The sequence below is a fragment of the Chiloscyllium plagiosum genome, unplaced genomic scaffold, assembly GCF_037043375.1.
Source record: "Chiloscyllium plagiosum isolate Xiang-an unplaced genomic scaffold, Cpla_swu_hap1 HiC_scaffold_18, whole genome shotgun sequence".
In the NCBI taxonomy this organism is placed as follows: Eukaryota; Metazoa; Chordata; class Chondrichthyes; order Orectolobiformes; family Hemiscylliidae; genus Chiloscyllium; species Chiloscyllium plagiosum.
The window spans coordinates 25,095,643-25,122,907 of NW_028270156.1; the positions used below are offsets into that span (position 1 = coordinate 25,095,643).

At 45.4% G+C, this 27,265-nt stretch overlaps 2 protein-coding genes across 6 annotated transcripts in view; one reads left to right on the forward strand and one right to left on the reverse strand.

Moving 5' to 3' along the window:
• The window catches only part of qser1 (glutamine and serine rich 1), a 162,232-nt gene extending 147,571 nt beyond the window's left edge, over positions 1 to 14,661 (reverse strand). Inside the window, exon 1 of the mRNA XM_043705539.2 lies at positions 14,269 to 14,661. Coding sequence (XP_043561474.2) covers positions 14,269 to 14,366 — 98 coding nt within the window. The 5' untranslated portion in view covers positions 14,367 to 14,661. The remainder of the gene's footprint in view (positions 1 to 14,268) is intronic.
• Positions 14,005 to 27,265, forward strand: part of LOC148146864 (uncharacterized) — a 67,886-nt gene continuing 54,625 nt past the window's right edge. For 3 of the 5 annotated variants that reach the window (XM_087996346.1, XM_087996348.1, XM_087996349.1), the window contains exons 1-2: positions 14,140 to 14,351; positions 14,649 to 14,717. The gene's annotated coding sequence lies outside the window, so the exon portion shown is untranslated. The other 2 variants (XM_087996345.1, XM_087996344.1) reach the window with 2 other exon arrangements.

Consider the following 27,265-nt stretch of genomic DNA (forward strand, 5'->3'; position numbering starts at 1 on the left):
GGACAGCTGGAACTCACAACCGGAAGCAGCAGAGACAAACCAGTATAAATGCCGGAGGAAACATCACAGAAGCACTTCACAGGAGGCTCCCAAGCACTGAGGATGTCACCTAGACAAGGGACGAAACGTCTGCAACACAAATTCCCAGCTCGGTGAACAGAACCACAACATTGACATGAGTAGAGAACTGGTTGGCAGACAGGGTGCATGGACTTGGAATAAATGGGTCCTTTTCAGAGTGGCAGGCAGTGACAAATGAGATACCATAGAGTTCAGAGTTTAGAACGCAGCAGTTCACAATATACATGAAAAATGTGGATGGAGAAATTGAATGCAATATCTCCAGATTTGTAGATAACACCGAGTTGGGTGGCAGCGTGTGCTGTGAGGATATTAAGGGGCTACAGGATAATTGGACAGACTGGTTGAATGGGCAAATACTTGACAAGCGTAATATAATGTGGATAAATGTGAGGTCATCCACTTTGACCGCAAAAACAGGAAGGCAGATTAGAATCTGAATCATGGCAGTTTAGCAAAACATGACATCCAATGAGACCTCGATGGCATGGTGGAACAGTTGCTGAAGGTTGGCATGCAGGTGGTGAGGAAAGTTAATGGCATGCTGGCCTTCATAGCAAGAGGATTTGAGTATCAGAGTAAGGATGTTTTGCTGTAGTTATACAGGACCTTGGTGAGGCCACACCTTGTATGCAGTTTTGCTCTCCTAGTCTGAGGAAGGACATGCTCACTATTGAGGGAGTCCAGTGAAGGTTTACCAGACTGATTCCTGGGATGACAGGATTGACATGGAGGAAAGACTGAATCAACTGGGCTTGTACTTGCTGGAATTTAGAAGAATGAGGAGAGATTTCATGGAAACACAAAATCCTAATGGGAATAGACAGACTAAATGCGGAAAGAATGTCCCTGATGTTGATGAAGTCCAGAACTAGGGGTCACAGGCTAAGAATAAGGGGGTAAGCCATTCAGGACTGAGATGAGGAAACATTTCTTCACTTGGAGAGTTGTGAACCTGTAGCATTCTTTCCCACAGGATAATGCTGGGGCCACTTCATTAGATATATTCAAGAGGGAGCTGGGCGTGGCCTTTATAGCAAATGGGTTCAAGGGGTATGGAGAGAAAACAGAAACGGGATACCGAGATTGCATAATCAGCCATGATCATATTGAATATTAATACAGACTCGAAGGGCCGAATAGTCTACTCCTGCATCTATTTTCCAGGTTTCTAGATAACTTCCCTACTCTTACACTCGAACCATCACCTAATTAATGGAAGAATCCAATAAACCTGGATATTTTTATCTACCTGTCTGGTTACCTTTAAGTATTTGTAGACATACAAAGTCAGGTCCATTTCTCTACACTCCTTAAAATTTGATCATTAATCGTGTGTTCCCTTGCTTTGTCTGACCTCTTAAAATATACTAATTGCATTTATACCTGACCAGTCCACTCATAACTCCTGCATTCTGCAGCTTTCTTCTTCACCATCAACAAAACAACCAATTTTCGCATCACCTGCAAATTTCTTAATAATATGCCTTGTATTTAAGCCTAACCCACTGACTTATATTATCAACAGCAAGGGACCAAGCACCAAGCCCTGCAGAATCCACTGGGAACAGACTGCCAGTCACAAACACTCTCTGCTTCCTGCCACTGAGTAATTTCAGATCCAACATGTCACTTCCCCTTTGATACCACAAACTTATAGTTTATTGATCAATCCCTTCTGGGACCATCGCAAATGCCTTGCTAAAATCTATGTAAACTGCATCAAATACACCAAAATCAACTGATCCTCTTTGTTAATTGCTCAAAACAATCCAATCAAGTTAGATGCACCTTCCTTAGATTCACCCAGACTGTTCTTGCTCAATCTATTTGTCTCTAATGACAATTAATACCATTCTCAGATTTATTTTTCCTCAAATCTTGTTGCAAATTCCAACTCTGATACCTACAAAGTTGTCCTATTCAATACACAATAATTTGAGAAATAGAAGAGTTCAATTGGTGCAAGGCACCATTTCTAGACAATTGAATAGAAAAATGTGAACTTTTTCTAACACTAAGCACAGCACATTTTGGATGGTTTGCCATGACTACAATCACCCTTAAAACTGATCAATTTTAATAAACCTGCCTTAGCTAAATTTGGAAATAGAAGAGATGTAATAAGACAGATCAAAAACCATACATGTAATAGTTACAATTGGAGTCATAGAGATGTACAGCATGGAAAAACACCCTTCAGTCCAAGTCGTCCATGCCGACCAAATATCCCAACCCAATCTAGTCCCTCCTGCCAGCACCTGGCCCACACCCCTCCAAACCCTTCTTATTGATATAACCATCCAAATGCCTTTTAAAATGTTGCAATCATACTAGCCTCGACCACTTTCTCTGGCAGCTCATTCCATCCTCTGCCCCTTAGGTCTCTTTTATATCTTTCCCCTCTCACGCTAAAACCTATGCCCCAGGGACTCTCCCACCCCAGGGAAAAGACTTTGTCTATTTATCCTATTCATGTCCCTCATTATTTTATAAACCTCTATAAGGTCACCCCTCAGCCTCTGACACTCCAAGGAAAACAGCCCCAGCCTATTCAACCTCTCCCTATAGCTCAAATCCTCCAACCCTGGCAACATCCTTGTAAATCTTTTCTGAACCCTTTCAAGTTTCACAACATCTTTCCGATAGGAAGGAGACCAGAATTGCACGCAATATTCCAACAGTGGCCTAACCAATGTCCTGTACAGCCACAACATGACCTCCCAACTCCTGTACTCAATACTCTGACCAATAAAGGAAAGCATACCAAATGTCTTCTTCACTATTCTATTTACCTGCGACACCACTTTCAAGGAGCTATGAACCTGCACTTCAAGGTATCCTTGTTCAGCAACACTCCCTAGGACCTTAGCATTAAGTGTACAAGTCCTGCCTTTCCAAAATGCAGCACCTCACATCTGTGTAAATTAAACTCCATCTGCCACCTCTCAGCCCATTGGTCCATCTGATCAAGATCCGGTTGTAATCGGAAGTAACCTTCTTCACTGTCCACTACACCTCCAATTTTGGTGTCATCTGCAAACTTACTAACTGTGCCTCTTATGCTCACATCCAAATCATTTATGTAAATGACAAAAGGTAGACGATCCAGCACTGATCCTTGTGGCATTCCACTGGTCATAGGCCTCCCAGTCTGAAAAACAGCCCTCTACCACCATCCTCTGTCTTCTACCTTTGAGCCAGTTCTGTATGCAAATGGATAGCTCTCCCTATATTCCATGAGATCTAACCTTGCTAACCAGTCTCCCATGAAGAACCTTGTCAAACGTCTTACTGAAGTCCATATAGACCACATCTACTGCTCTGCCCTCATCAATCCTGTTACTTCTTCACGTGAAAATTGCATGTATTATAAAACTTATTCTGAAGTAAGCTCAGAAGCTAGTTTTATGGCTGTGAACAGATTTAATACAGACTAAAAATGTCCAGCATTTAACATTTACAGTTTGGAAAGGTACCTTCACACAATAGAATTTCTGAATTTTAGCACAATATTTTAATCTTTCATTTTCAAATATTTTTTCCAAAATAGACACTAAAGCTTAATGAAGAGATAACAGATGAATGTGCATCCCACGGTTAGCAACACAATGCAGCAGTCTGGGAAGAGGATCAAAAAGTGACAAGGGGCAAGAGGAAGCAACTAATTGGGTGAGTAAATTTGAGTGAGTATTTATTCCTTTAGATTAGATTACTTACAGTGTGGAAACAGGCCCTGCGGCCCAACAAATCCACGCCGACCTGCCAAAGCGCAACCCTCCCAGACCCAGTCCCCTACATTTACCCCTTCACCTAACACTATGGGCAATTTAGCATGGCCAATTCACCTAACCTGCATATTTTTGGACTGTGGGAGGAAGCCGGAGCACCCGGAGGAAACCCACGCAGACATGGGGAGAACATGCAAACTCCACACAGACCGTCGCCATTTCTCTCACTTATATTTTTAAAGGTCTTTACTTGCAGCTCATAGTTTGCAAGAGCAATAGTGCAGATGTCCATAGCATAAAGGACCCACAGAAATTAATATTATTTTGTTTTAAGGGAAATATAAGGGCTTAATTTAAAGGGGTAAGTCGTAGAAGAGCTCAAGACCATGACATGGTTCTCCTGCTCTATGTGGAAAGTGGGACATGATTTCAAAGCCCAGGAACAGAACGCGTGCAGGAAGGATCCCCAACTGCAGCTCCTGGAAGCTCAGGTTTTGGAGCTAGAGTAGCTGATTACATCATGGGTAGCATGTACAGAGAGGTCATCACTTTGCAGGCTAAGACGCCACAGGTAGGGAGAGCATGTATGACTACCAGGGAAAGAAAATGGCTTAGATCAGGCAGTGCAAGAGTCATCTGTACATATTCCTCTGAAAAATGTTTGTATTGCTTTGAATAGTGTTGGGAGGGGAAAGTGGCAACAGCTAAATGCAGTGTGCAATAGCTGGTTCAGCTGCATGAAGAGGAGAAATAAGTGAAAAGGCTATAGATTTAGGGGATTCTCTCATAACGGAATATCGAAGTTTGAGGCCATAAACAAGACTCAAGTATGGTATGTTGCCTCCAAAGTGCTAGGGTCAAGGATGTCTCAGAGTGGTCACAGAACATTACAGCGTGAGAGGGCGAACAACCAGTGGTCGTTTTATACTTATGCTCTTTGTACTGATGTATACAAGGAATGAGGGCCTAAAAACAGAATATAGGGAGTTAGGAACCAAGTTAAAAAGTAGGATATCAAAGGTAGCGATCTCAGGATTGCCACCTGAGCCATGGTCGAGTCAGACAGAAATTGCGGGTTGTAGGAGATAAACTACATGGCTGAAGAGGTTCATGCAAGGCATAGGGTTTCAGATTCCTGGGACTCTGAGATCGGTTCCAGGAGAGGTCAGACCAGAATAAACTGTACGGATTGCATCTGGGTCAGACTGGAACTGATGTCCATGGGGGGATGGAAAACTACAGAGAGGTGGAAGAGAAAAAAATGACAGCAAAAACAAAAGACAGAATGGGAAATAAGAAAAGTGATAAGCAGAGAATTTATGCGCAAGAATCAAAGAAGGCTACAATGTAAAATAATGCATACAAATATTAAAAAGACAAGCCTTAAGTCCTTGTGTCTGAATGCATAGAACATGCACAAAAAGATGGATGAATTATTTGCACAAATAGATATGATACAGTTGGGATTGTAAATATGTGCAGAGAAGAGACTTCCATATGTGTAGAGCTTAAAAACACCAAGGGGCAGCAAACGATAGTAAGAGCTGTTTATATACCCAAAATTGTACTGGTAATATTGGGGCAGGCATTAGACAGGAAATTAGAAAAGCAAGCAAAAAAGATACAGCTATATATATGGGCAACTTTAATCTGTACATGGATTGGGCAAATCAAATCAATAATAAAACCGGAGAGGACGAATTCCTGGAGTGTGTATGCGATGGTTTTCTGCATCAGTACAATGAGGAATCAACTCGAGAAAGGCCATCCTAAATCGGGTGTTGTGTAATGAGAAAGGGATAATTGGCAATCTAGCTATGCAAGGCCCCTTTGGGAACAGTGACATAATATGATAGAAGTCTTCATTAAGTTGGAGAGTAACAGTGAATTCTGAGACGAGGGTCTAAATAAAGAAAACTACAATGATATGAGGTGCGAATTGGCTATGATAATTTGGAGAATGTTACTTAAAGGGATGGTAGCGCATAGGCAATGGTAAACATTTAAAGAATACATGCAGGAACAGCAATAATCTTTCATACCAATCTGACACAAAAATAAAACAAGAAAGGTGGCCCAATCATGGCTAACAAAAGAAATTAGGGATAGTATTAGATCCAAGGAAGGACATACAAATTGGCCACAAAAAAAGTAGTTTAGATTTCAAAGGAAGACCAAGGGATTAAGAATGGCAGCCCCTGGGTTGTGAACGAGTTTCATTTTTGAGCACAAGGACAATAAAAATAGCTATTCGAAAGCACAGGAAAGATTCTTATGTAGATCTTTAAACTTCCACCCCCGTATGGGATTGTGTACATAAATACGAATATTGGAATTTTAATAAAGTTTTTTTAAGATCTACTGCAACAGATTACTCTTTCCAAATGGTATGTGGTTATTCTCTACATTATCCTCCTCCCATTCATGCCGCTGTACTCCTATATTCCCTTTCCTTCACGTACATGTCCAGCCTTCCCGAAATGCATCAATGACATTGGCTCCAAACACATTGGATTTCACATAAATTCAACATTCTTTTACTCATAGAATATTTATGTGAGTTTTATTGCACAAATATCTAGCACATTAAGGTCACCCAATGACCCACTAACATAAGTTGTCCTTCTGTTGCTTGGGACTCGTTCAGCCAGATCGAAATTCTCTCAATTCACAAATCTAACAAAGGAATATCCAAAAATCACAAAGCAAAATTTTAGTATCCAAAAACACTATTAAGCTCTATATCAGGTAGGCTAATCCTTTGACACGACGTTACATGTTGTGCCCTTCTTGTTTGTTAGTCCTTCAGGATTGAGGGTGACTTGCTTATGTCTATATTGGAGTAAGCTCTTATGTGCATACAACACATGAGTCGTACTGGATGAAACAAACCATTCATGCCAAACAGTCCCTGCCAAACATGTTCCCAAACTAAACTAGCCCCACCTGCCTATATTTGGCCAATGTCCCTCCAAATCTTTCCTATTCATGAACTTATCCAAATGTCTTTTAAACATTCCAGTTGTAGCTGCATACATTACTTTTTCTGGCAGTTCATTCCACACATTAACAACCCTTAGTCCCTAGTTTTGTACTCCACCACCCTAGGCAAAACAGCCTTGCTACTCACTTTATCTGTGCCACTCATTTAAAAACTTCTATAACATCACCCCTCAACTTCCAATGCTCCAGTGAAAGAACTCCCAGTCTATTTTTATATCTCAAACCCTCCGATCCTGGCAACATCCTGGTAAATCTTTTCTGAACCCTCTCCAGTTCCTACAACAGAGCGAATAGAACTGCATACAGTTCTCCAGAAGAGGCCATAATGTCCCAACTTCTGTACTTAAAGGTCTGAGCAATGGAAGCGTCTGCTAAACAGCCTCTTAACCATCCTGTCTCCCTGTCATGCAAATTTCAAAGAATTATGTACCTGAACCCCTCGATCCCCTCTGTTCTACAACATTACCTAGGACCCTACCATTAATTGTACAAGTTGCAATTATTAGTGGTTTGGTCAAGTCAGTTAATTTTCTTACACCCTCCTGGGTGACATCTTCAGTGCTGTCATTACATGGTTGAACTTACATGGTTCTGTCTATTGCGGTGGATTGTTCTATTTCTGGTTTTGTACTGTGGTGGTCTGTAGATGGGGTCTGTTTCAACATGTTTGTTTATGGAATAGTGGACGACTACCAGGGCTCCAGGAATTCCTTAGCTTGTTTAGTCTGTCCCAGTATCATAATGTAGTCCCAACTGAATTGGTTCCTTCATTGTCAGCGTGCACTGATATGAGGAAGGATTCGTTGTGTTGCTTTGTTGCAAGCTGATGCTCATGTATTCTTGCGACGGGTTTCCTGCCTGTTTGTCCTATGTAATGTTTCTCACAGTTGCTGAATGGTATTTTATATATCACATTCGTCCTGCATTTTGCAGTGTAGGGTCTTTTGTCCTGGATAGTAGCTGGTGAAGTGTGGCTGTTGGTTTGTGTGCTGTCATTATTCCCAGAAGTCTTGCTGTTAGTTCTGAGATGTTTCTAACGGTAGGGTAGGGTGGTCAGTGTGTTGGAGGAAGCAGTGTCTTCTTAGTGTTGTTTGCATGCCAGGCATCAGCAGATGAAACTGATAGTCTTTGCCAAACATGGGTAGCCTTTGTACAGGTGTTCATCTTCATTTTTAGAGTTCTGGGGCGTTGCAGTGTATTAAGGCTTGTTTAAAAGAGGCAGCATGGTGGCTCAGTGGCTAGCACTGCTGCCTCACAGCACCAGGGTCCCAGGTTCGATTCCAGCCTCGGGCAACTGTCTGTGTGGAGTTTGCACATTCTCCCCGTGACTGTGTGGGTTTCCTCCGGGTGCTCCGGTTTCCTTCCACAGTTCAAAGATGTGCAGGTTAGGTGAATTGGCCATGCTAAATTGCCTGTAGTGTTAGGAGGATTAGTCAGGGGTAAATATAGAGGGGTGGGTTTCTCATCGAAGGGTCGGTGTGGACTTGTTGGGCCGAAGAGCCTGTTTTCACACTGTACATAATCTAAGTTAATCTTAGACAAGGTTTTGACACAGCTCTGTTTGTGGATGCTGGGCAGGTTGCTGCTATAACTGAGGATCTGGTCTGTGTGTGTGGTCTTTCTGTACACTCTGGTAAGGAATTTACCTTTGTTCGTTCATTCAACCAGTACATCTAAGAACAGGAGTTGGTGTGTACTCTCCAACTTAATGATAACAAAGGTATCACCCATATATCTGATTCATAGCTTGGGCTGGATCGGGGAAGGCTTTCTAGTCTTTACATTACTGTTTCAGTAATGAGTCCAGAGATGGGTGAATCCATGGGTGTCCTATTGATTTGTTTGTATGCGTGGTCATTAAAGACAAGGTGCGTTGTCGGGCACAGGTCCAGTAGTTTCAGAATATTATATTTGCTGACAGCTCTGTTGTCAGTTTGTTTAGAAGTGCTGCCAGTGTTTCCTTTGCTACTGTTATATTGACAAAGTGAACAGCGCTGTAACATCAAATGAGACCATCATTCCATCAGCACACTCCATCTTATCAATAGCATATTCACCAGGACCAAGTTCACCCAGGAAGAAGAGAACAACAATAACCTCCCATTCTTGGATGTACTGGTTGAACAAACAACAGTGAATCCTTATCAGTGTACAGAAAGGCTACACATGCAGACCAGATCCTTAGTTACAACAGTAACCACCCCAACGTCCACAAACAGAGCTGTGTCAAAACCCAGTTTAATCCAGCCATAACACACTGCAACCAGAATTTCTGAAAAATAGACGTGAACACATGAAATTTTTAAATTGTCCAAAATACCCAATAGTGCAGATTAAAGATACTGTCTTCACAAACTTGAGACACTAAAAGCACTAAGAAACGATGAGAATATAATCATATTACCAGCAGACAAAGGCAGAATGACGGTCATCCTGGACAAAGCAGAGTACATCCAAAAAGCGCAACAACTACTTGCAGATACCAACACCTACCAAAAGAGGGAGTTTGACCCCACCTCACAGCTCACCAATAGGATAAACAAAACACTGAGGAACCTACAAAAAAAAATGGACAGGTAATCAGGTTTGACCTACAGAGAATGAAGCCTGAAAGCAACAACACCCCCAGATTCTATGGACTACCTAAAGTGCACAAACCAGACAACCCACTCAGACCCATAGTATCACTACCAGGGACACCATCACACAAACTGGCTAAAGAACTACAGCAGAAACTGAAACACCTGATCAGCGGATCCAGACACTCTACACAGTCAACACAGGAATTCTTGGACATCATCAGAAATATACACATAAACAAGGAAGAAACTATGGTCTCATTCGATGTAACGGCACTGTTCACCTCTATCAACAAAACCCTAGCCAGAGAAACAATAGCCAACCTGCTGGACATACAGAACAGACAACAAGACGGGGAACCTATCAACAAAGACTGCATACTCAAACTACTGGACCTGTGCCTCACAACACACTTCACATTCAACAACCAAATATATGAACAAATCAACAGCACATCCATGGGCTCATCCATCTCTGGACTCATAGCAGAAGCAATAATGCAAAGGTTAGAACAAACAGTCTTACCGCAAATTCAATCCAAACTCTGGGTCAGATATGTAGGTGATACCTTTATTTCTGTGTTTTTAATGATTACAGAGAACACACACCGGATCATCAACGCCTCACTCACAGGAATCCAATTCACTAGAGAGGAAGAAAAAGGACAACCAACTCCCAATCCTAGACGTGATGGTACAGAGAACACTGAATGGAGAATTCACCACAAAGGTATACAGGAAAGCCACACACACAGACCAAGTCTTAAACTACGAAAGCAACCACCCCAACACACACAAAAGAAGTTGCATCAAGACTGTTCAAAAGGCCACAACACACTGCAGTACACCAGAACTGCAAAAAGAGGAAGAACACCTCTACAATGTATTCGCCAAAAACAGATACCCCGGCAATTTCATCAACAGATGCCTAAGGGAAAGGCAACGGAATGAGGACATGCCACAACCCAAAGGACTAGCCACACTACCATACATCAAAGACATTTCTGAACTGACAGCCAGACTACTGCGACCACTAGGACTTATAACAGCACACAAACCAACAGCCACTCTCAGACAACTCACCAGAACGAAGGACCCGATACCCAGCATGAACAAAACTAATGTAGTGTACAAAATCCCATGCACGGACTGCACAAAACACTACATAGGACAAACAGGAAGACAGCTAACCATCCGCATCCATGAACACCAACTAGCCACGAAACAACACGACCAGCTATCCTTAGTAGCCACACACTCAGATGACAAGCAACATGAGTTCGACTGGGACAACACTATTATCATAGGACAAGCCAAACAGAGAACAGCCAGGGAATTCCTAGAGGCATGGCACTCATCCACAGATTCAATCAATAAGTACATCGACCTGGACCCAATATACCGGCCACTGCAGCGGACAGCTGGAACTGACAACCGGATGTGGCAGATACAAATCACTGTAAATGCCAGAGGAAACATCACAGGAGCACTTCACAGGAGGCTCCCAAGCACTGAGGATGTCACCTAGGCAGGGGACGAAACGTCTGCAACTCAAATTCCCAGCTCGGCAAACAGAACTTCAACAACTTGAGACACCTAGCTTTTCCAAAACTGAGAAACTATGTTGTACAACTAAGGCTCACAGTGCAGAATTCAAAGACTCAGGTGCAACAAGAGCTAAGTGACATACCAAAGTTGACATCTGCACAACTTCAACTTCTTGGAAAGAACAAGTTAAGAATAAGTGGCTGTCTTACATTTCAATATTAATAATGTAGGAAGAGCAAAAAGAGTAACTAGACCACCATGGAACACAGAAAGAATTAGAGAAAACTAAGAAAATTACTGATCACAGTATTTCTAAAACACAAAAGTTTGCAACATAGAGAGAGGCATTCGGGATGAAGGGGGAATTATCTTTCAATCAACTTGTGCAGGAATGCAAAAAGCTTTTAGGAGCATGTTTCCAGAGGTGGCAGAATACTTCAAGTTTATTTTCACTCTTTCATTGGATGCGTCCCTAGCAAGGCCAGGTTTTTTGCTTATGTTATGGACTAGGCCAAACCTCCTCAAAATATTTTACGACAGCAGCCTCCAGCCTAAGGTTTTCTTATTTTGAAGGCATTTGTGAAGTGGATATTCCAGATGTGATACAGCTGGTCAAACCACTCCACTTCAAGCAAAACAGAATTACTTCAACAGTACAGTTGAAACATGAACAAAAGAAACAGAATTTAGAAGAACTTAACTATTGGAAACTATTTCTGATGAAGGGCTTTTGTCCGAAACGTCAATTTTCTTGCTCCTCGGATGCTGCCTGATGTGCTATGCTTTTCCAGCACCACTCTAATCTAGACTCTGGTTTCCAGCATCTGCAGTCCCTGTTTTTACCTCTTGGAAAACTTAACTGATTCGATACAGTAACTACTATGATTTAACTGCTCCAATACAGTAACATCCCTTAAACACACCACTCAGCAAAAAAGGTAAATTCAAACAGATTCTTACAGACAGGAACGAACAACATCCATAAAGATTTCAGGAGAATGTCAGGGGAGTTCTTTACAGAAGCTTGTAACTTGGACTCTCATATTGTGACCATTACAGCTAAAAACAAACAAGAAAAAGTCTGAACTGGGAGAACTGGCAGTCCCCTTCCATTGTTGACCTAGACCATTCGGCACCTCTGCCTTTACAACCTCGCTTCAAAAAATCGAGGACAAAATAACCTTTTTAAAGTGACAGCATAGTCATACTTATCCCTAATTTCTCTCAAGATGGTGGTACCTTCTTGAAAGACTGCAGTCCATCTAATATATCTACATTGCTTTTAAAAAGGGAGTTCCAGGATTTTGTCCCAGCAATATTGAAGGAACAGTAACGTAACTCCAAGTCAAAATTATGTAGGTCATGGAGGGATACTTGCATGTGGTAGCGTTCCCATGCCTCCACTGCCCTTTCCTCTCTCATGAAAAAGGTCAAAAGTTTAGAAGGTGCTGTGAGAGGAAGTTTGGCACGTTGCTGTAGTGCATCTTGATTATTCTACACACTACTGCCATTGTGCTGATTCAAGGTGGTGAATAGATGCCAATCAAGGAGGTTACATTGTCCTCGGTGATTGAACCACAGTCATACAGCCAAGTGGAAAGTATTCCATCACATTCTTGACTTGAGCCTTGCAGATGATGAACAGACTTTAGAACTGCTATCAACACGTCTCTTGCTAAGTGTGCATCAAAAAAGCATGGCAGATCTCAGAGTTTTTCCTCCATGGGACAAAGTACTGATGATTATAAAGTGTTTGTCTCTCCTGTTTTGTCAAAAAGCAGCTAAATTGGTTAACTGAAATTGAAACTTACAGGAAAAATGCTTTTTTTTTTACAATTTCAAATATTTAAACTTAAATAATTTAATAAAAACTTCAGACATTTAAATAAAGATACTACTTTTACATCTGCAATATCACCCAAGTCATAATGTTTTGGGTTCAGAACCTGCAGCACAAAATATTATAATCATTGCCCATTGTGCTCGATTTTGGATGAGTCATTATACCAAGACTGTCTGCCTACTCAGTGGATATATAATTTAAAAATTGCTATAGGACTCCTGTGACACAATGGCAGTGCCCTACCTCTGGATCAGAACATATTGGTTCAAGTCCCATCTGCCATAGAGCTGTCGTAACGTCTGAATTGGGTAGATAAAAGAACACTGAGGAAGAGGAGTTTTCCCCATTGTAACAACCAATATTTAGCCTTCAACAAACATCAAACAGATGGTCAATCTGCCACATTGCTGTTTGTGGCACCTTATTATGCTTCCCTAACTACAATAAATGACTACACGTCAAATGATTTCACTGGCTGTTTGGTGCTTTTGGGCTTAAGTTGTGAAAGATGCAAAACAAATGCAAGTTCCTTCTTTACTATTAAATCTATGTTTATATTGAAAGCTTGGAACCCATTTATTTTACTCCAAACATAGCAATTCAACATTTTATTCATAAAAAATATCAAAATGTTGAAGCAGCTTTTAAGCTTCTACCTTAAAAGAGGTAGCAGAGGTAATTAATTAAAACCGCACACCTTAGGAAGTAATTAATTAAGAATGTGGAAATCCTACATATATCTTACGAGGTAATCTGTTTACTTACATACAGTTTGCCTCAACAGCAAAGTTAAACGTGCAAAGCACATTATATTCGAATGGTGCTCTCGCAGTTTTTATTTTTTTTTGCCGTTTAATGGTTTGAAGCACTTGATGGGAACTTACGTCCCGGCAGAACAGCTCATTAAGTTCTTCCAGACCACGCCTACCTTTGCAAACAGTTTTATCAACAAAAAAAGAACTTACATACTGAACACTGAATCCAAACTAAATTAGATACTCATTTTTATAAACAACTCATTCCTTTTCAACTTCGATTGTGTTTTTTTTAAATACAAGAAAAGAACTATTTTTATAGAAGGTTCGGTCGACAGGGATTCCAGGATCTGAGGCCAGTTTTTCAACTCTCCACCACCTCTCCCCCCCCCCCCCCCCAATATGTTACAGCATTTAGTAAACTGCAAAGGGAAAAAAAAATCTGGTCGATGGAGAACGGGAAGTTGAAACATCACAATTTTTTTTCCCCAGAAGTGATTAAAGCAGGGCGAAGCACAGCCTAATACAGCGGCCGATAGCCTCGGACTTTCCTTGTGGAACTCGGCGGTCTCTCCGTTGGACACCGACAGGTTGCATGCTTTATCAGCACACCCGCGCCCCCCAGGCTAACAACACCAGGCCTCGAAGCCCCCGATTTTTTTTCTTCTCTCTCACACACACACACAGGGGGGCGCACGTTCAGCCCTAGTCTCCTGGCGCCTTCTTACCTGGACTTGACGCCACTGCCCGCCCGCTCGTACGGCCACGTTTGTCCGCCGGGCGCCAGCGGATCGCTGAAGTTGGGGGCCGGGTAATTCCTCTCCATGGTTTTTTTTTCACCCCGAGTGCGCTGCGCTCGTGGGGGGCCGGGCTGGCCGTCACATGCCTCGCGCCAGCGGGGCGGCCGTTGGGAGTTGAGGTGCTCGCGCTAGCGGGGCGGTTGTTGAGAGTTGTGGGCCTCTCGTTACAGTGCTTTGCTGTGTGAAAGCGAGCGGCAGGCCGACGGATGTACTAAAAAATCCGGACAGTGAGAAGTGGCGGATGTCTGGATATCCAGTCAACCTGACTTTCTGATTTTTTTTTCTCTCTCTCTCGCTCCCTTCTCCAGAACGTTTCGTTTTCTCCCAGGATGCACCACCTTCTGCTCCAGAGCTGGCGGAAAGGAAACCGCTAAAACGTAAGGAATCGGGGAGGGGACAAGACTAATGGCTGGCTATTGTTGGAATGTCCAGGCCCATTGTACCAGAGTTGTTTTACTAATGCCGGATAGCTCAAAAACATAATGGTAGTGATTTCTACGGTTTGACCGCCTAATACCAGATTTTAGTTGGGGTTGTTAATGTTTGAATTCCTAATTCCTTCGCACAGGTTTTCTAATGCTTGATTGTACAAAACGAAAACTATTATCGGACAGTTAACACTCCCAACTCCCAGTGCAGTAGTGAGTGCCGTACTGTCGGAAGGTGCGTGTTTTCGACGTGACCTTAAACTGAGTTTGCTTTGTCAAATGGACTTAAAAAGACACGATTTCTAAATGCCAGGGAGTTATGTATATTGGCCTGTACAACTTATTTTCTTATTTATAACCTCAAAATTAACATAATTAATTGCGTATTTAGTTAGTAGCACATTGCTGTTTGTGGGACTTGCTGGGGGTGCAGACTGGTTAGGTTAGTGAGTAAATTTCTAAAGTTAGAACATTTAAAAGACATTTCGATAAGTACATGAATACGAAAAGTTTAGAGGGACATGGGTCAAACGCAGGCAAATGGGACTAGTTTAGTTTGGGAAACCTGGTCAGCATGGACGAGTTGGATCGAAGGGTCTGTTACCGTGCTATACATTACCATGACTCTACATTTTCAGCTTTAAAAACACATTGCGATGAACTTTGGACATGAAAATTGGTATATAAATTCAAGTCTGTCTGCTTTCAAAATGGGAACTAGTTACCTCTATGTTTACAAAAAAACAGAACAAATGATAAAAATGATGTTGAAGGACGGGGAAAACGAATACTTTCTGTATGCTGAGTACTGGATTAGTCATTTGTATCAGTATTCACCCAAGATTGGACATGGCCAATCTGCTGCAGTAAATGAGGCAGTAGAGAAATTAAATACGATAAAAACATAAAGAGAAAGTATTTAATAGTTGGCAATATTCAAAGTGAAAAAAGTCAAAAAATGCTGAAACTTGCTAATAGTAGTGTATGATAACCACCTGATGAAGGAGAATTGCTCCGAAAGCTAGTGCTTTCACATAAACCTGTTGGACTATAACCTGGTGTTGTGATTTTTAACTTTGTACACCCCAGTCCAACACCAGCACCTTCAAATCTTGTGTATGTATTGTTTGTGGAGGATTGCAAATGTTATTTCCTTTAAAATACTATTATTAATCAGTTTGCCCAGTGTACCTGGAGAAACTTTCAGAGACAATTTGAGATAGTTTTGTGAAACAAATGGTTAATAAATTAAAGCCAGCATGACTTTGTTAAAAGGCAAATCAGGTTTGATTAAACAAAAACACAAATTGCTGAAAAAGCTCAGCAGGTCTGGCAGCATCTGTGGAGAGAAAATAGATTTACCATTTTGGGTCTAGTGACTTTGCTTCAGAACTTCGATTCAGCATAGATGATGCCAAACCTGTGAGATTTTACAGAAATTTCTGTTTTTGTTTCAGATTTCCAGCATCTGCAATTCTTCTGGTTTCAAGTTTGATTAGCTTGAGTGAGTACTTTAAGGAAGTAATGCAGAGGGTTATTGAGCATCATGTAGTTGATTTGTATATAGACTTTTAGAAGTCATTTAATGAAGCACAAGTTTATAATAAATCATAAACTTCTTCACCAAATAAAAGTTAATTGGATTATAGGGGCAATGGAAGTGCAGATGCAGGATTGGCTACAGAACACACTGTATTGGTGAATTGCTGATTTTAAGCATAGAGAAGAGTACAGTGGCCTTCAACAGTGATTTACCTGCACTTCACCCAATTTGGACTGCTGTATTCTCTGTGCACAATGTGGTTTCCTCTGCAGTGGGGAGACAAAACACAAAATGTGTGACCACTTTGCCAAACACCTCCACTTTATCTGTAAAAATGACCCCAAGCTTCCAACTGCCTGCCACTTCAACACACCACTATGTTCCCATGCCAATATTTCTGTCTCTCATCTGCTGCAGTAAAGCTCAATGCAAGCTAAAGGAATTCCACCTTATCTTCCAAATAGTCCTCAGAATTCAACATTGAATTTAACAATTGAGTGTGAACATCTTCATCCGTGTTTGTTACCCACCCCAATATCTGAAAGTTATATTCTCCCAGCACAGCCAACATGTTTTCAACTGTCACACTTCCCATTAACATCCGTTGAACATTTATCTTTCTCCCAGCCTATCATCAGCAATCCCTTCTCCTTTTTATTATCTTTCTCTGGGTAAGATCTCCATCTATTCACTCCTTTCCCTCACCATCTGTCATCAGCATAAATTTCCCAGCTGCTTTCTGTTCTGATGAAGGGTCACTAGACTCGAAACCCTAACTCAGTTTTCTCCTCACAGATTCTACCAGACTTTGAGTTTCCCCAACACTCCTGTTTCAGTTTCAGATCGCCAGCATTGACATTCTTTATTTTATTTAAGTGTACAGTGATTCTCGTAGTTATACAGTTGTACAGCATGGTAATAGGTCCAACTGGTCCACGCTGACCACATATCCCAAATAAATCTAGTCCCATTTGCCAACATTTGGCCCATATCCCCCTCAACCCTTCCTATCCAAATACCAATCCAGACAACCAACGAATCCTGTCTTTTAAGTGTTGTAATTGTACTGGCTACCTCCACTTTCTCTGGCAGCTTATTCCATACATGCACCACCCTCTGCATGAAAAAGTTGCCCCTTAGGTCACTTTTAAATTTTCCCCTCTAACCTTCAACCTATGAACTCTAGTTTTTGTTCTCCTCACCCTGGGGAAAATACCTTATCCATGCCCCTTATGGTTTTATAAATCTTTATAAGGTCACCCCACAGTCTCGGACACTACAGGGAAAATTGACCCAGCCTCTCCCTATAGCCCAAACCCTCCAACCCTGGTGGCATCTTTGTAAATCTTTTCAAGTTTCAAAACATCCTTCCTATAGCAGGGAGACCAGAACTGAATGCAATGTTGAAAAAGTGCCTAACCAATGTCCAGTACAGCCACAACATGACCCCTCAACTCCAAAAGCCACCTTCACTATCCTGTCCACCTGTAACTCCACTTTCAAGGAATAATGAACCTGCACTCCAAGGTCTGTTTGTTCAGGACCTTACCATTAAGTGCATAAGTTCTGCCATGATTTACCTTTCCAAAATGCAGCACCTCACATTTATCTAAATTAAACTCTATCTGCCACTCCGCTGCTCATTGCCCATCTGATCAAGATCCTGTTGTATTCGAAGATAACTTTCGTTGTCTGCTACAGCTCCAATTTTGGTGTCATCTGCAAACTTACTAACCAGGACTGAAGGGTCTGTTTCCATGCTGTACATCTCTATGACTCCATACTTCCTATGTTCACATCCAAATCACTTATATAAATGACAAAAAACAGTAGACCAAGCACCGATCCTTGTGGCACACCGCTGGTCACAGGCCTCCAGTTTGAAAAGCAACACTCCATGGGGTTAATAGAAGGACCACTGCTATTGTAAATCTATATCAATGACTTGGAATTTGTGTTGTAAGCCTAACTTTGAAGTTTGAGGATGATAATAATTGGTATAATAGCAAACAGGATAGTTAGAGACTTCAGGGTGTCATTGTGTGGTGAAATAGGTAAGACATTTTGCAGATGAAATTTATTGCGGGAGTGTGAAGTAATTCATTTTGGCAAGAAGAATGAGATGAGGGAATATAAACTACAAGGTACAATTTTTAAAGTAGGTTCAGAAAAAGAAGCCCGGTTGTGTACTGTAAATATGCCTCCAAGCCACTCATCATCCTGACTTGGAAATATATTGTAGTTTCTTCACTATGCTGGGTCAAAATCCTGGAATTCCCCCCCCCCCCAAGGCCATTTTGGCCTAGTGGTATTATCTCTAGATTATTAATCCAGAAATTCACCTAATGTTCTGGGGACCTGGGTCTGAATCCAGCCAAGGCAGGTGGTGGAAATTGAATTCAATAAAAAAAATCTGGAATTAAGAATCTACGACATGGAGACAACTATAGCCAGCCTCAACATCAACGGCAGCAGGGAGTCACAGCGCAGATTCCAGACCCTCTCGGTCCTTCGGGACGGGAGGTATGCGGTGTGCTTCCTGCAAGAAACCCACACTACCCCGGGAGACGAAGCCACCTGGCTCCTGGAGTCGCGAGGGAGGGGTCTACATGAGTCACCTCACCCGCAGATCTGGCGGGGTGGCTATCTGGTTGGCCCTGCATTTTCAGCCAGAGATCTTGGGGGTCAGGGAGCCCGTGTCAGGCTGTTTGCTTCACCTGACGGTTCAGGGGGGCGCGGTGCTTCACTTGATGAACGTCTACGCTCCCCTGGCCAGGCCAAGGCAAGCGAGCTTCTTCGAAGAAGTGTCCGCTCATCTCGCCTCCATCAACGAGAACCAGTGCGTTGTCCTCGGGGGAGATTTTAACTGCGTCCTCGAGGGCAGGGACCACGGCGGTGCCCGCACCGGTTGGGCGTCGGGGAGGAGGTTGGGGGACTTGTTCAAGTCCTTCGACCTGGTGGACATCTGGCGGAATCTCCATCCCGACTCCATCGCCTTCACCTTCGTGAGGCCTGGGGTCAGAGCGTCCAGATCGACCGCCTGTACGTTTCGCGGGCGTACACATCCTGTTTTCCGAAGGCCTCCAAGCAGCAGGTGTCGTGCATGGACCTGGTGTGGGCGGAACTCCTTCCGTTCGGCGCCAGGCTCGGCTCCGCGTACTGGCACTTTAACAACCTGCTGCTGGAGGACGAGCGGTTCCGGGACTCGTTTCGTCGTTTCTGGGCCGGCTGGAGAAGGAAGCGGGGAAGCTTCGCCTCCCTGAGGCTATGGTGGGACGTGAGCAAGGCTCACGTCCACATCTTCTGTCAGGAGTACGCGAGGGGGTCGACAAAGAGGCGGAAATCCAGGATCGGAAATTTGGAGAGGAAGATGCTCGACCTGAAGTCACGCCTCAGTCAGCCCGACGCGGACCCAGCCCTGCGCGGGGCATACGAAGAGAAGAAGGTCGCGCTCCGGGACCTGCGGCTCGTCGGGGCTCGGGGTGCGTATGTGAGGTCGCAGATCCAGGACCTGGACCGCGGCTCCCCCTTCTTCTACTCGCTGGAAAAAAGGCGTGGCACCCGTCAGCAGCTCCTTGTGCTGCTGGCCGACGACAGGTCCCTCGCCTCGGATCCGGAGGGTATCAGGTCCCGCGTCCGAAACTATTACACGGCTCTGTTCTCTCCGGATCCGTCCAGCGAGGATGCTCGCAGAGTTCTGTGGGAGGACCTGCCGCAGCTCGGCCCGGAGGACACCGGAAGGCTCGACGCTCCCATCACTTTAGAGGAGCTGACCGGCGCCTTCGACCGGCTCTTCGAGGGGCAAGTCCTCAGGGCTGGACAGGCTGACTGTGGAGTTCTTCAGGGCATTCTGGGACGTCCTGGGGAGCGACTATGCACAGGTCCTGGGGAAGTGTCTAAATGCCGGAGAGCTGCCCCTTTCTTGGCGCAGGGCGGTCATCGTCCTGCTGCCAAAGAAGGGGGACCTTCGTTCTCTGAAGAACTGGCATCCGGTCTCCCTCCTCAGCACTACAAAATCTTGGCCAGGGTGTTGTCTTCTTGCCTGGCTTCCGTGCTGGCTCACATGATTCACCCAGACCAGTCCTACACGGTCCCGGGCCGGAGGATACACGACAACGTCCACCTGGTCCGGGACCTGATTCATTTCTGTCGACGGGCTGGTTTGCCGAGCGCCTTCCTGTCTCTCGACCAGGAGAAGGCGTTCGACAGGGTCGATCACGAGTACCTGCTCGGGACTCTGGGGGCATTCGGGTTCGGGACGCAGTTCGCCGCCCAGATCCAACTTTTGTACGCCGCCGCAGTGTGTCTGGTTAAAGTTAACGGGTCCCTGACGGCGCCCCTTCGCTTCGGGAGGGGAGTGCATCAAGGCTTCCCCCTGTCCGGCCAGCTGTATTCCCTGTGCGTGGAGCCTTTCCTGCGCCTATAAGACCATAAGACATAGTAGCGGAAGTAAGGCCATTCGGCCCATCGAGTCCACACCGCCATTCAATCATGGCTGGTGGGCATTTCAACTCCACTTACCCACATTCTCCCCGTAGCCCTTAATTCCTTGTGACATCAAGAATTTATCAATTTCTGCCTTGAAGACATTTAGCGTCCCAGCCTCCATTGCACTCTGTGGCAATGAATTCCACTGGCCCACCACTCTCTGGCTGAAGAAATGTCTCCGCATTTCTGTTCTGAATTTACCCCCTCTAATTCTAAGGCTGTGTCCATGGGTCCTATCTCCTCGCCTAACGGAAACAATTTCCTAGCGTCCACCCTCTCCAAGCCTCTTGCGGAGGAGGTTGTCGGGGCTGGTTCTGCGCGGCGTGGGCATGGGGATGGTCCTCGCGGCCTATGCCGACGAAGTGCTCCTCACGTTCACCGACCAGGTTGACCTGGGGAGGATGCGCGAGTGCCAGGCCGTGTACTCGGCAGCGTCTTCCGCCAGGATCAACTGGGCCAAATGTTCCGGACTACTGGTCGGTCCGTGGCGGGTGGACTCTCTGCCGGAGGAGTTACGGGGGTTCAGCTGGAGTACCACCCATCTCCTCTATCTGGGGGTCTACCTCAGCCCGGCTGAGGAATCCTGGCCGGCCAATTGGTAGGAGCTGGAGGCCAAAGTCTCGGCTCGCCTAGGCCGCTGGACAGGACTGCTCCGAGTGCTATCTTACAGCAGTCGAGTGCTGGTCATAAACCAGCTGGTGGCTGCCAGTGTGGTACCGGATGGTCACTTTGCTCCCTCCTTTGTCGCTGACATCCAGAGAACGTTGGTCGACTTCTTCTGGGACAAAAAGATACACTCGGTCGCTGCGCAGGTTCTGAATCTCCCTATTGAGGAGGGCGGTCAGTCGCTGGTGTGTGTCCGCACCCAGGTCGCGACGTTCCGCCTTCAGACCTTGCAGCGATACCTTTACGTCGAGCCTCCTCCTAGGTGGTGCACCCTGGCGACATTTTTTCCGCCAGGTGCGTAACCTCAACTACGACACGCAGCTCCAGTTCATCGACCATGAGGTCACCCTCAAGACGCTGCCTGTCTTTTACCAGGACCTGATCACTCTCTGGAACATGGTCGAATCGCACCACGCCTACCCTCGGGCAGGAGTAGCGGCTGTCGTCAGGGAGCCGTTGCTCAGGATTCCGCACCTCTTTACTCGGAGGTTCGAGTGGCTGTCGGAGGGGAGGGCCGTGGCGGCGAGGGTGACCCGGGTCGAGGACGTGCTGGGTGCCAGGGCCCTGGGATGGACGCTGCTGCAGGACATAGCGAGCAAGGCAGCGGTGGACGTCCAGTACGTGGCCACCGCCATCCGACGCCTTAAAACGGCGGTGCTCGGACCCGACGTAGTGCACCAGTTGGAGGACACTCAGGTATGCGGTGGGATCCCATCCGCGCTCACCCCAGCCCGGACGGAATTCCACATTGGCCCCAAGGTCCCGTACTTCCCACGGGAGCCTGTGCCCCACAACCTGAGCCGCCTCCGGAATTTTAATTTTGTTCCCTTCCAGAGGGTAAAAAGGCAGGCCCTATATAGACTGCTGCTGCACACCGTCCACCTCTTCTCCCTCATCCACCGTCCGGACACGCCTTGGCGTGCTCATTTGCCACCGGGCGGTGGGGATCCCCAGTGGAGAGCTCTCTACGCGGGAGTCCTCCCACTATCTCTCAGGGATCTGGGGTGGAGGGTGCTGCATGCAGCGGTCCCCTGCAACCGCAGATTGCGGTGGTTCACGGACACCCAGCCCAACTGCTTGGTCTGTGGCGCTGTGGAGTCCGTGGACCATGTATATATTGGGTGTGGGCGTTTGCACTCTCTTTTTGATTTTCTTAAAAACCTCCTCCTCTGCTTTTGGTTGCACTTCAGTCCTACGCTCCTGATCTTCGGGCACCCGGTACGGAGGAGGGAGGGCAGGTCTGAAGACCTCCTTGTGGGTCTGCTCCTGGGCCTGGCCAAACTGGCCATCAACAGGTCCAGGCAGCGGGCCGTGGAGGGACTCATTAGGGCCGACTGCCTGCCCTCTTCCGCGGTTATGTTAGGGCCCGGGTGTCCTTGAAGAAGGAGCACGCAGTGTCCACCAACACCCTGGAGTCGTTCAGGGAGAGGTGGGCGCCGCAGGGAGTGGAGTGCGTTATTTCCCCCTCCAACTCTATTTTGATTTAGTCCTTACCCTCCCCTTCACTGTTTTGATCACACAGCACTGCCCTTTGATGTGAAGGGCAGTGCTTGTCACTGGCCACTCGGATGTTTTCCTACCTTCCTGGTGGTGGAAATTGAATAAAGATTCGTGCACTTTGTGTCTTTCACTGTGTCTCACACCTGCACACACACACCATGGGTGCTGGGGTTAGGCGGTAGTGTGGGGGTTAGGCGGTTAGGCGGTAGTGTGGGGGTTAATTTAAAAACAATAAAACAGGTGGCTAAACAAAAAAAAAATAACCAGAGGAAAATAGACTGCTGCTGCACACCGTCCACCTCTTCTCCCTCATCCCCCCGTCTGGACACGCCTTGGCATGCCCATTTGCCACCGGGCATTGGGGATCCCCAGTGGAGGGCTCTCTACGCGGGAGTCCTCCCCCTTTCTCTCGGGGATCTGGGGTGGAGGGTGCTGCACGCAGCAGTCCTCTGCAACCGCAGATTGTGGTGGTTCACGGACTCCCAGCCCAACTGCTTGTTCTGTGGCGCTGTGGAGTCTGTGGACCACGTGTATATTGGGTGTGGGCGTTTGCACTCCCTTTTTGATTTTCTTAAAAACCTCCTCCTCTGCTTTTGGTTGCACTTCAGTCCTACGCTCCTGATCTTCGGGCACCCGGTACGCAGGAGGGAAGGCAGGTCTGAAGACCTCCTCGTGGGTCTGCTCCTGGGCCTGGTCAAACTGGCCATAAACAGGTCGAGGCAGTGGGCCGTGGAGGGGGTCGTTAGGGCCGACTGCCTGCCCCTCTTCCGCGGTTATGTTAGGGCCCGGGTGTCCTTGGAGAAGGAGCACGCGGTGTCCAACAACACCCTAGAGTTGTTCAGGGAGAGGTGGGTGCCGCAGGGAGGGTGGAGTGCATTATTTCCCCCTCCAACTCTATTTTGATTTAGTCCTTACCCTCCCCTTCACTGTTTTGATCACACAGCATTGCCCTTTGATGTGAAGGGCACTGCTTGTCACTGGCCACAAAAAAAAGAAGAAAAAAAGAATCTACTGATCACCATGAAATCATTGTTGATTGTTGGAAAAGCCCATCTAGTTTACTAATGTCCTTCAGGGAAGGAAATTTGCCATCCTCACCTGGTCTGGCCTCAATGTGACTCCAAACCTACAACAATGTCGATGACTCTCCATTGCTGTTAGAAATAGCCTAGCAAGCCATTCAGTTGTAACATAGAACATAGAAAATTACAGCGCAGTACAGGCCCTTTGGCCCTCAATATTGCACCGATCCAAGCCCACCTAACCTACACTAGCCCACTATCCTCCATATGCCTATCCAATGCCCGTTTAAATGCCCATAAAGAGGGAGAGTCCATCACTGCTACTGGCAGGGCATTCCCATGAACTCACGACTCGCTGAGTAAAGAATCTACCCCTAACATCTATCCAATATCTACCACCCCTTAATTTAAAGCTATGCCCCCTCATAATAGCTGACTCCAAACGTGGAAAAAGGTTCTTATGGTCAACCCTATCTAAACCCCTAATCATCTTGTAAACCTTTATCAAGTCACCCCTAAACCTTCTTTTCTCCAATGAAAACAGCCCCAAGTGCCTCAGCCTTTCCTCATACGATCTTCCTACCATACCAGGCAACATCCTGGTAAACCTCCTCTGCACCCTTTCCAGTGCCTCCACATCCTTCCTATAATATGGCGACCAAAACTGCACACAATACTCCAGATGCAGCCGCACCAGAGTCTTATACAACTGCAACATGACCTCAGGACTCCGGAACTCAATTCCTCTTCCAATAAAAGCCAGTACGCCATATGCCTTCTTCACCGCACTATTTACCTGGGTGGCAACTTTCAGAGATCTGTGTACATGGACACCAAGATCCCTCTGCTCATTCACACTACCAAGTATCCGACCATTAGCCCAGTACCCCATCTTTTTGTTACTCTTACCAAAGTGAATCACCTCACACTTACCTACATTGAACTCCATTTGCCACCTTTCTGCCCAGCTCTGCAGCTTATCTATATCACTGTCAACAACTCCACCAACTTTCGTATCATCCGCAAACTTGCTCACCCAACCTTCTAGCCCCTCCTCCAGGTCATTTATAAAAATGACAAACGGCAATGGTCCCAAAACAGATCCTTGAGGAACACCGCTAGTAACTGCACTCCAAGATGAACCTTGACCATCAACTACTACCCTCTGTCTTCTTCCAGCCAGCCAATTCCTAATCCAAACCTCCAACTCACCCTCAATGCCATACCTCCGTATTTTTTGCAGTAGCCTACCATGGGGAACCTTATCAAACGCCTTACTAAAATCCATATACACCATATCTACCACTTTACCCTCGTCTACCTCCTTAGTCACCTTCTCAAAGAATTCAATAAGGTTTGTGAGGCACGACCTGCCCTTCACAAAACCATGCTGACTATCCTTGATCACATTATTCCTATCCAGATGTTCATAAGTCCTATCCCTTACAATTCTCTCTAAGACTTTGCCCACAACAGAAGTGAGACTCACCGGCCTATAGTTACTAGGGTTATCCCTACTCCCTTTCTTGAACAAGGGAACCACATTTGCTATCCTCCAGTCTTCTGGCACTATTCCTGTAGACAACGAGGACATAAAAATCAAGGCCAATGGCTCTGCAATCTCCTCCCTTGCTTCCCAGAGAATCCTAGAATAAATGCCATCAGGCCCAGGGGACTTATCTATTTTCACCCTTTTCAGAATTTCCAACACTTCTTCCCTACATACTTCAAAGCCGTCCATTCTAATTAATTGTGACTCAGTATTCACATCGGCAACAATGTCCTGTTCCTGAGTGAATACTGACGAAAAGTATTCATTCAGTGTCTCCCCAATCTCTTCAGCCTCCACACGCAACTTCCCACTACTATCCTTGACTGGACCTATTCCTACCCTAGTCATTCTTTTATTCCTGACATACCTATAGAAAGCCTTAGGGTTTTCCCTAATCCAACCAACTAAGGACTTTTCATGTCCCCTACTTGCTGCTCTTAGCTCTCTCTTCAGATCCTTCCTGGTTACCTTATAACTCTCAATCGCCACAATTGAACTTTCACACCTCATCTTTACATAGGCCGCCCTCTTCCCTTTAACAAGGGATTCCAACTCTTTATTAAACCACGGCTCCCTCACACGACCCTTTCCTCCCTGCCTGACAGGTACATACTTATCAAGGACACTCAATAGTTGCTCTTGAACAAGCTCCACATATCAATTGTGCCCTTCCCTTGAAGCCTACTTTTCCAAGCCACGCATCCTAAGTCGTGCCTCACTGCATCATAATTTCCCTGCCCCCAGCTATAACTCTTGCCCTGCAGTGCACACTTATCCCTCTCCATCACTAGAGTAAAAGTCTCCGAATTGTGGTCACTGTCCCCAAAAGTGCTCACCTACCTCCAATTCTAACACCTGGCCTGGTTCGTTACCCAGAACCAAATCCAGTATGGCCTCACCTCTTGTTGGCCTGTCTACATATTGTGGAAATGTGTTGCTGGAAAAGCGCAGCAGGTCAGGCAGCATCTAGGGAACAGGAGAATCGACGTTTCGGGCATTAGCCCTTCTTCAGGCTAATGCCCGAAACGTCGATTCTCCTGTTCCCTAGATGCTGCCTGACCTGCTGCGCTTTTCCAGCAACACATTTCCATCTCTGATCTCCAGCATCTGCAGACCTCACTTTCTCCTGTCTACATATTGTGTCAGGAAACCCTCCTGCACACATTGGACAAACACCGACCCATCTAACGAACTCGAGCTATAGCTTTCCCAGTCAATATCTGGAAAGTTAAAGTCCCCCATAACAACCACCCTATTACTTTCACTCTTCTCCTGAATCATCCTCGCAATCCTTTTTTCTACGTCTCTAGGACTATTAGGAGGCCTGTAGAAAACTCCTAACAGGGTGACCTCACCTTTCCTATTCCTAATCTCAGCCCAAACTACCTCAGATGGCAAGTCTTCATCCATCGTCCTTTCCACCGCTGTAATACTATCTTTGACAAGCAATGCCACACCTCCCCCTCTTTTACCCCCACTTCTGACCCTACTAAAAGATTTAAACCCTGGAACCTGCAACAGCCAATCCTGTCCCTGTTCTACCCATGTCTCCATAATAGCCACAACATTGAAATCCCAGGTACCACGCTGCAAGTTCACCTACCTTATTTCGTATACTTCTTGCATTGAAGTATACACACTTCAAGCCACTTTCCTGTTTACAGGCACCCTCCTTTGAGATTGATGCCATGTTCCTAACCTCCCTACACTCTAGGTCCTGCACCCT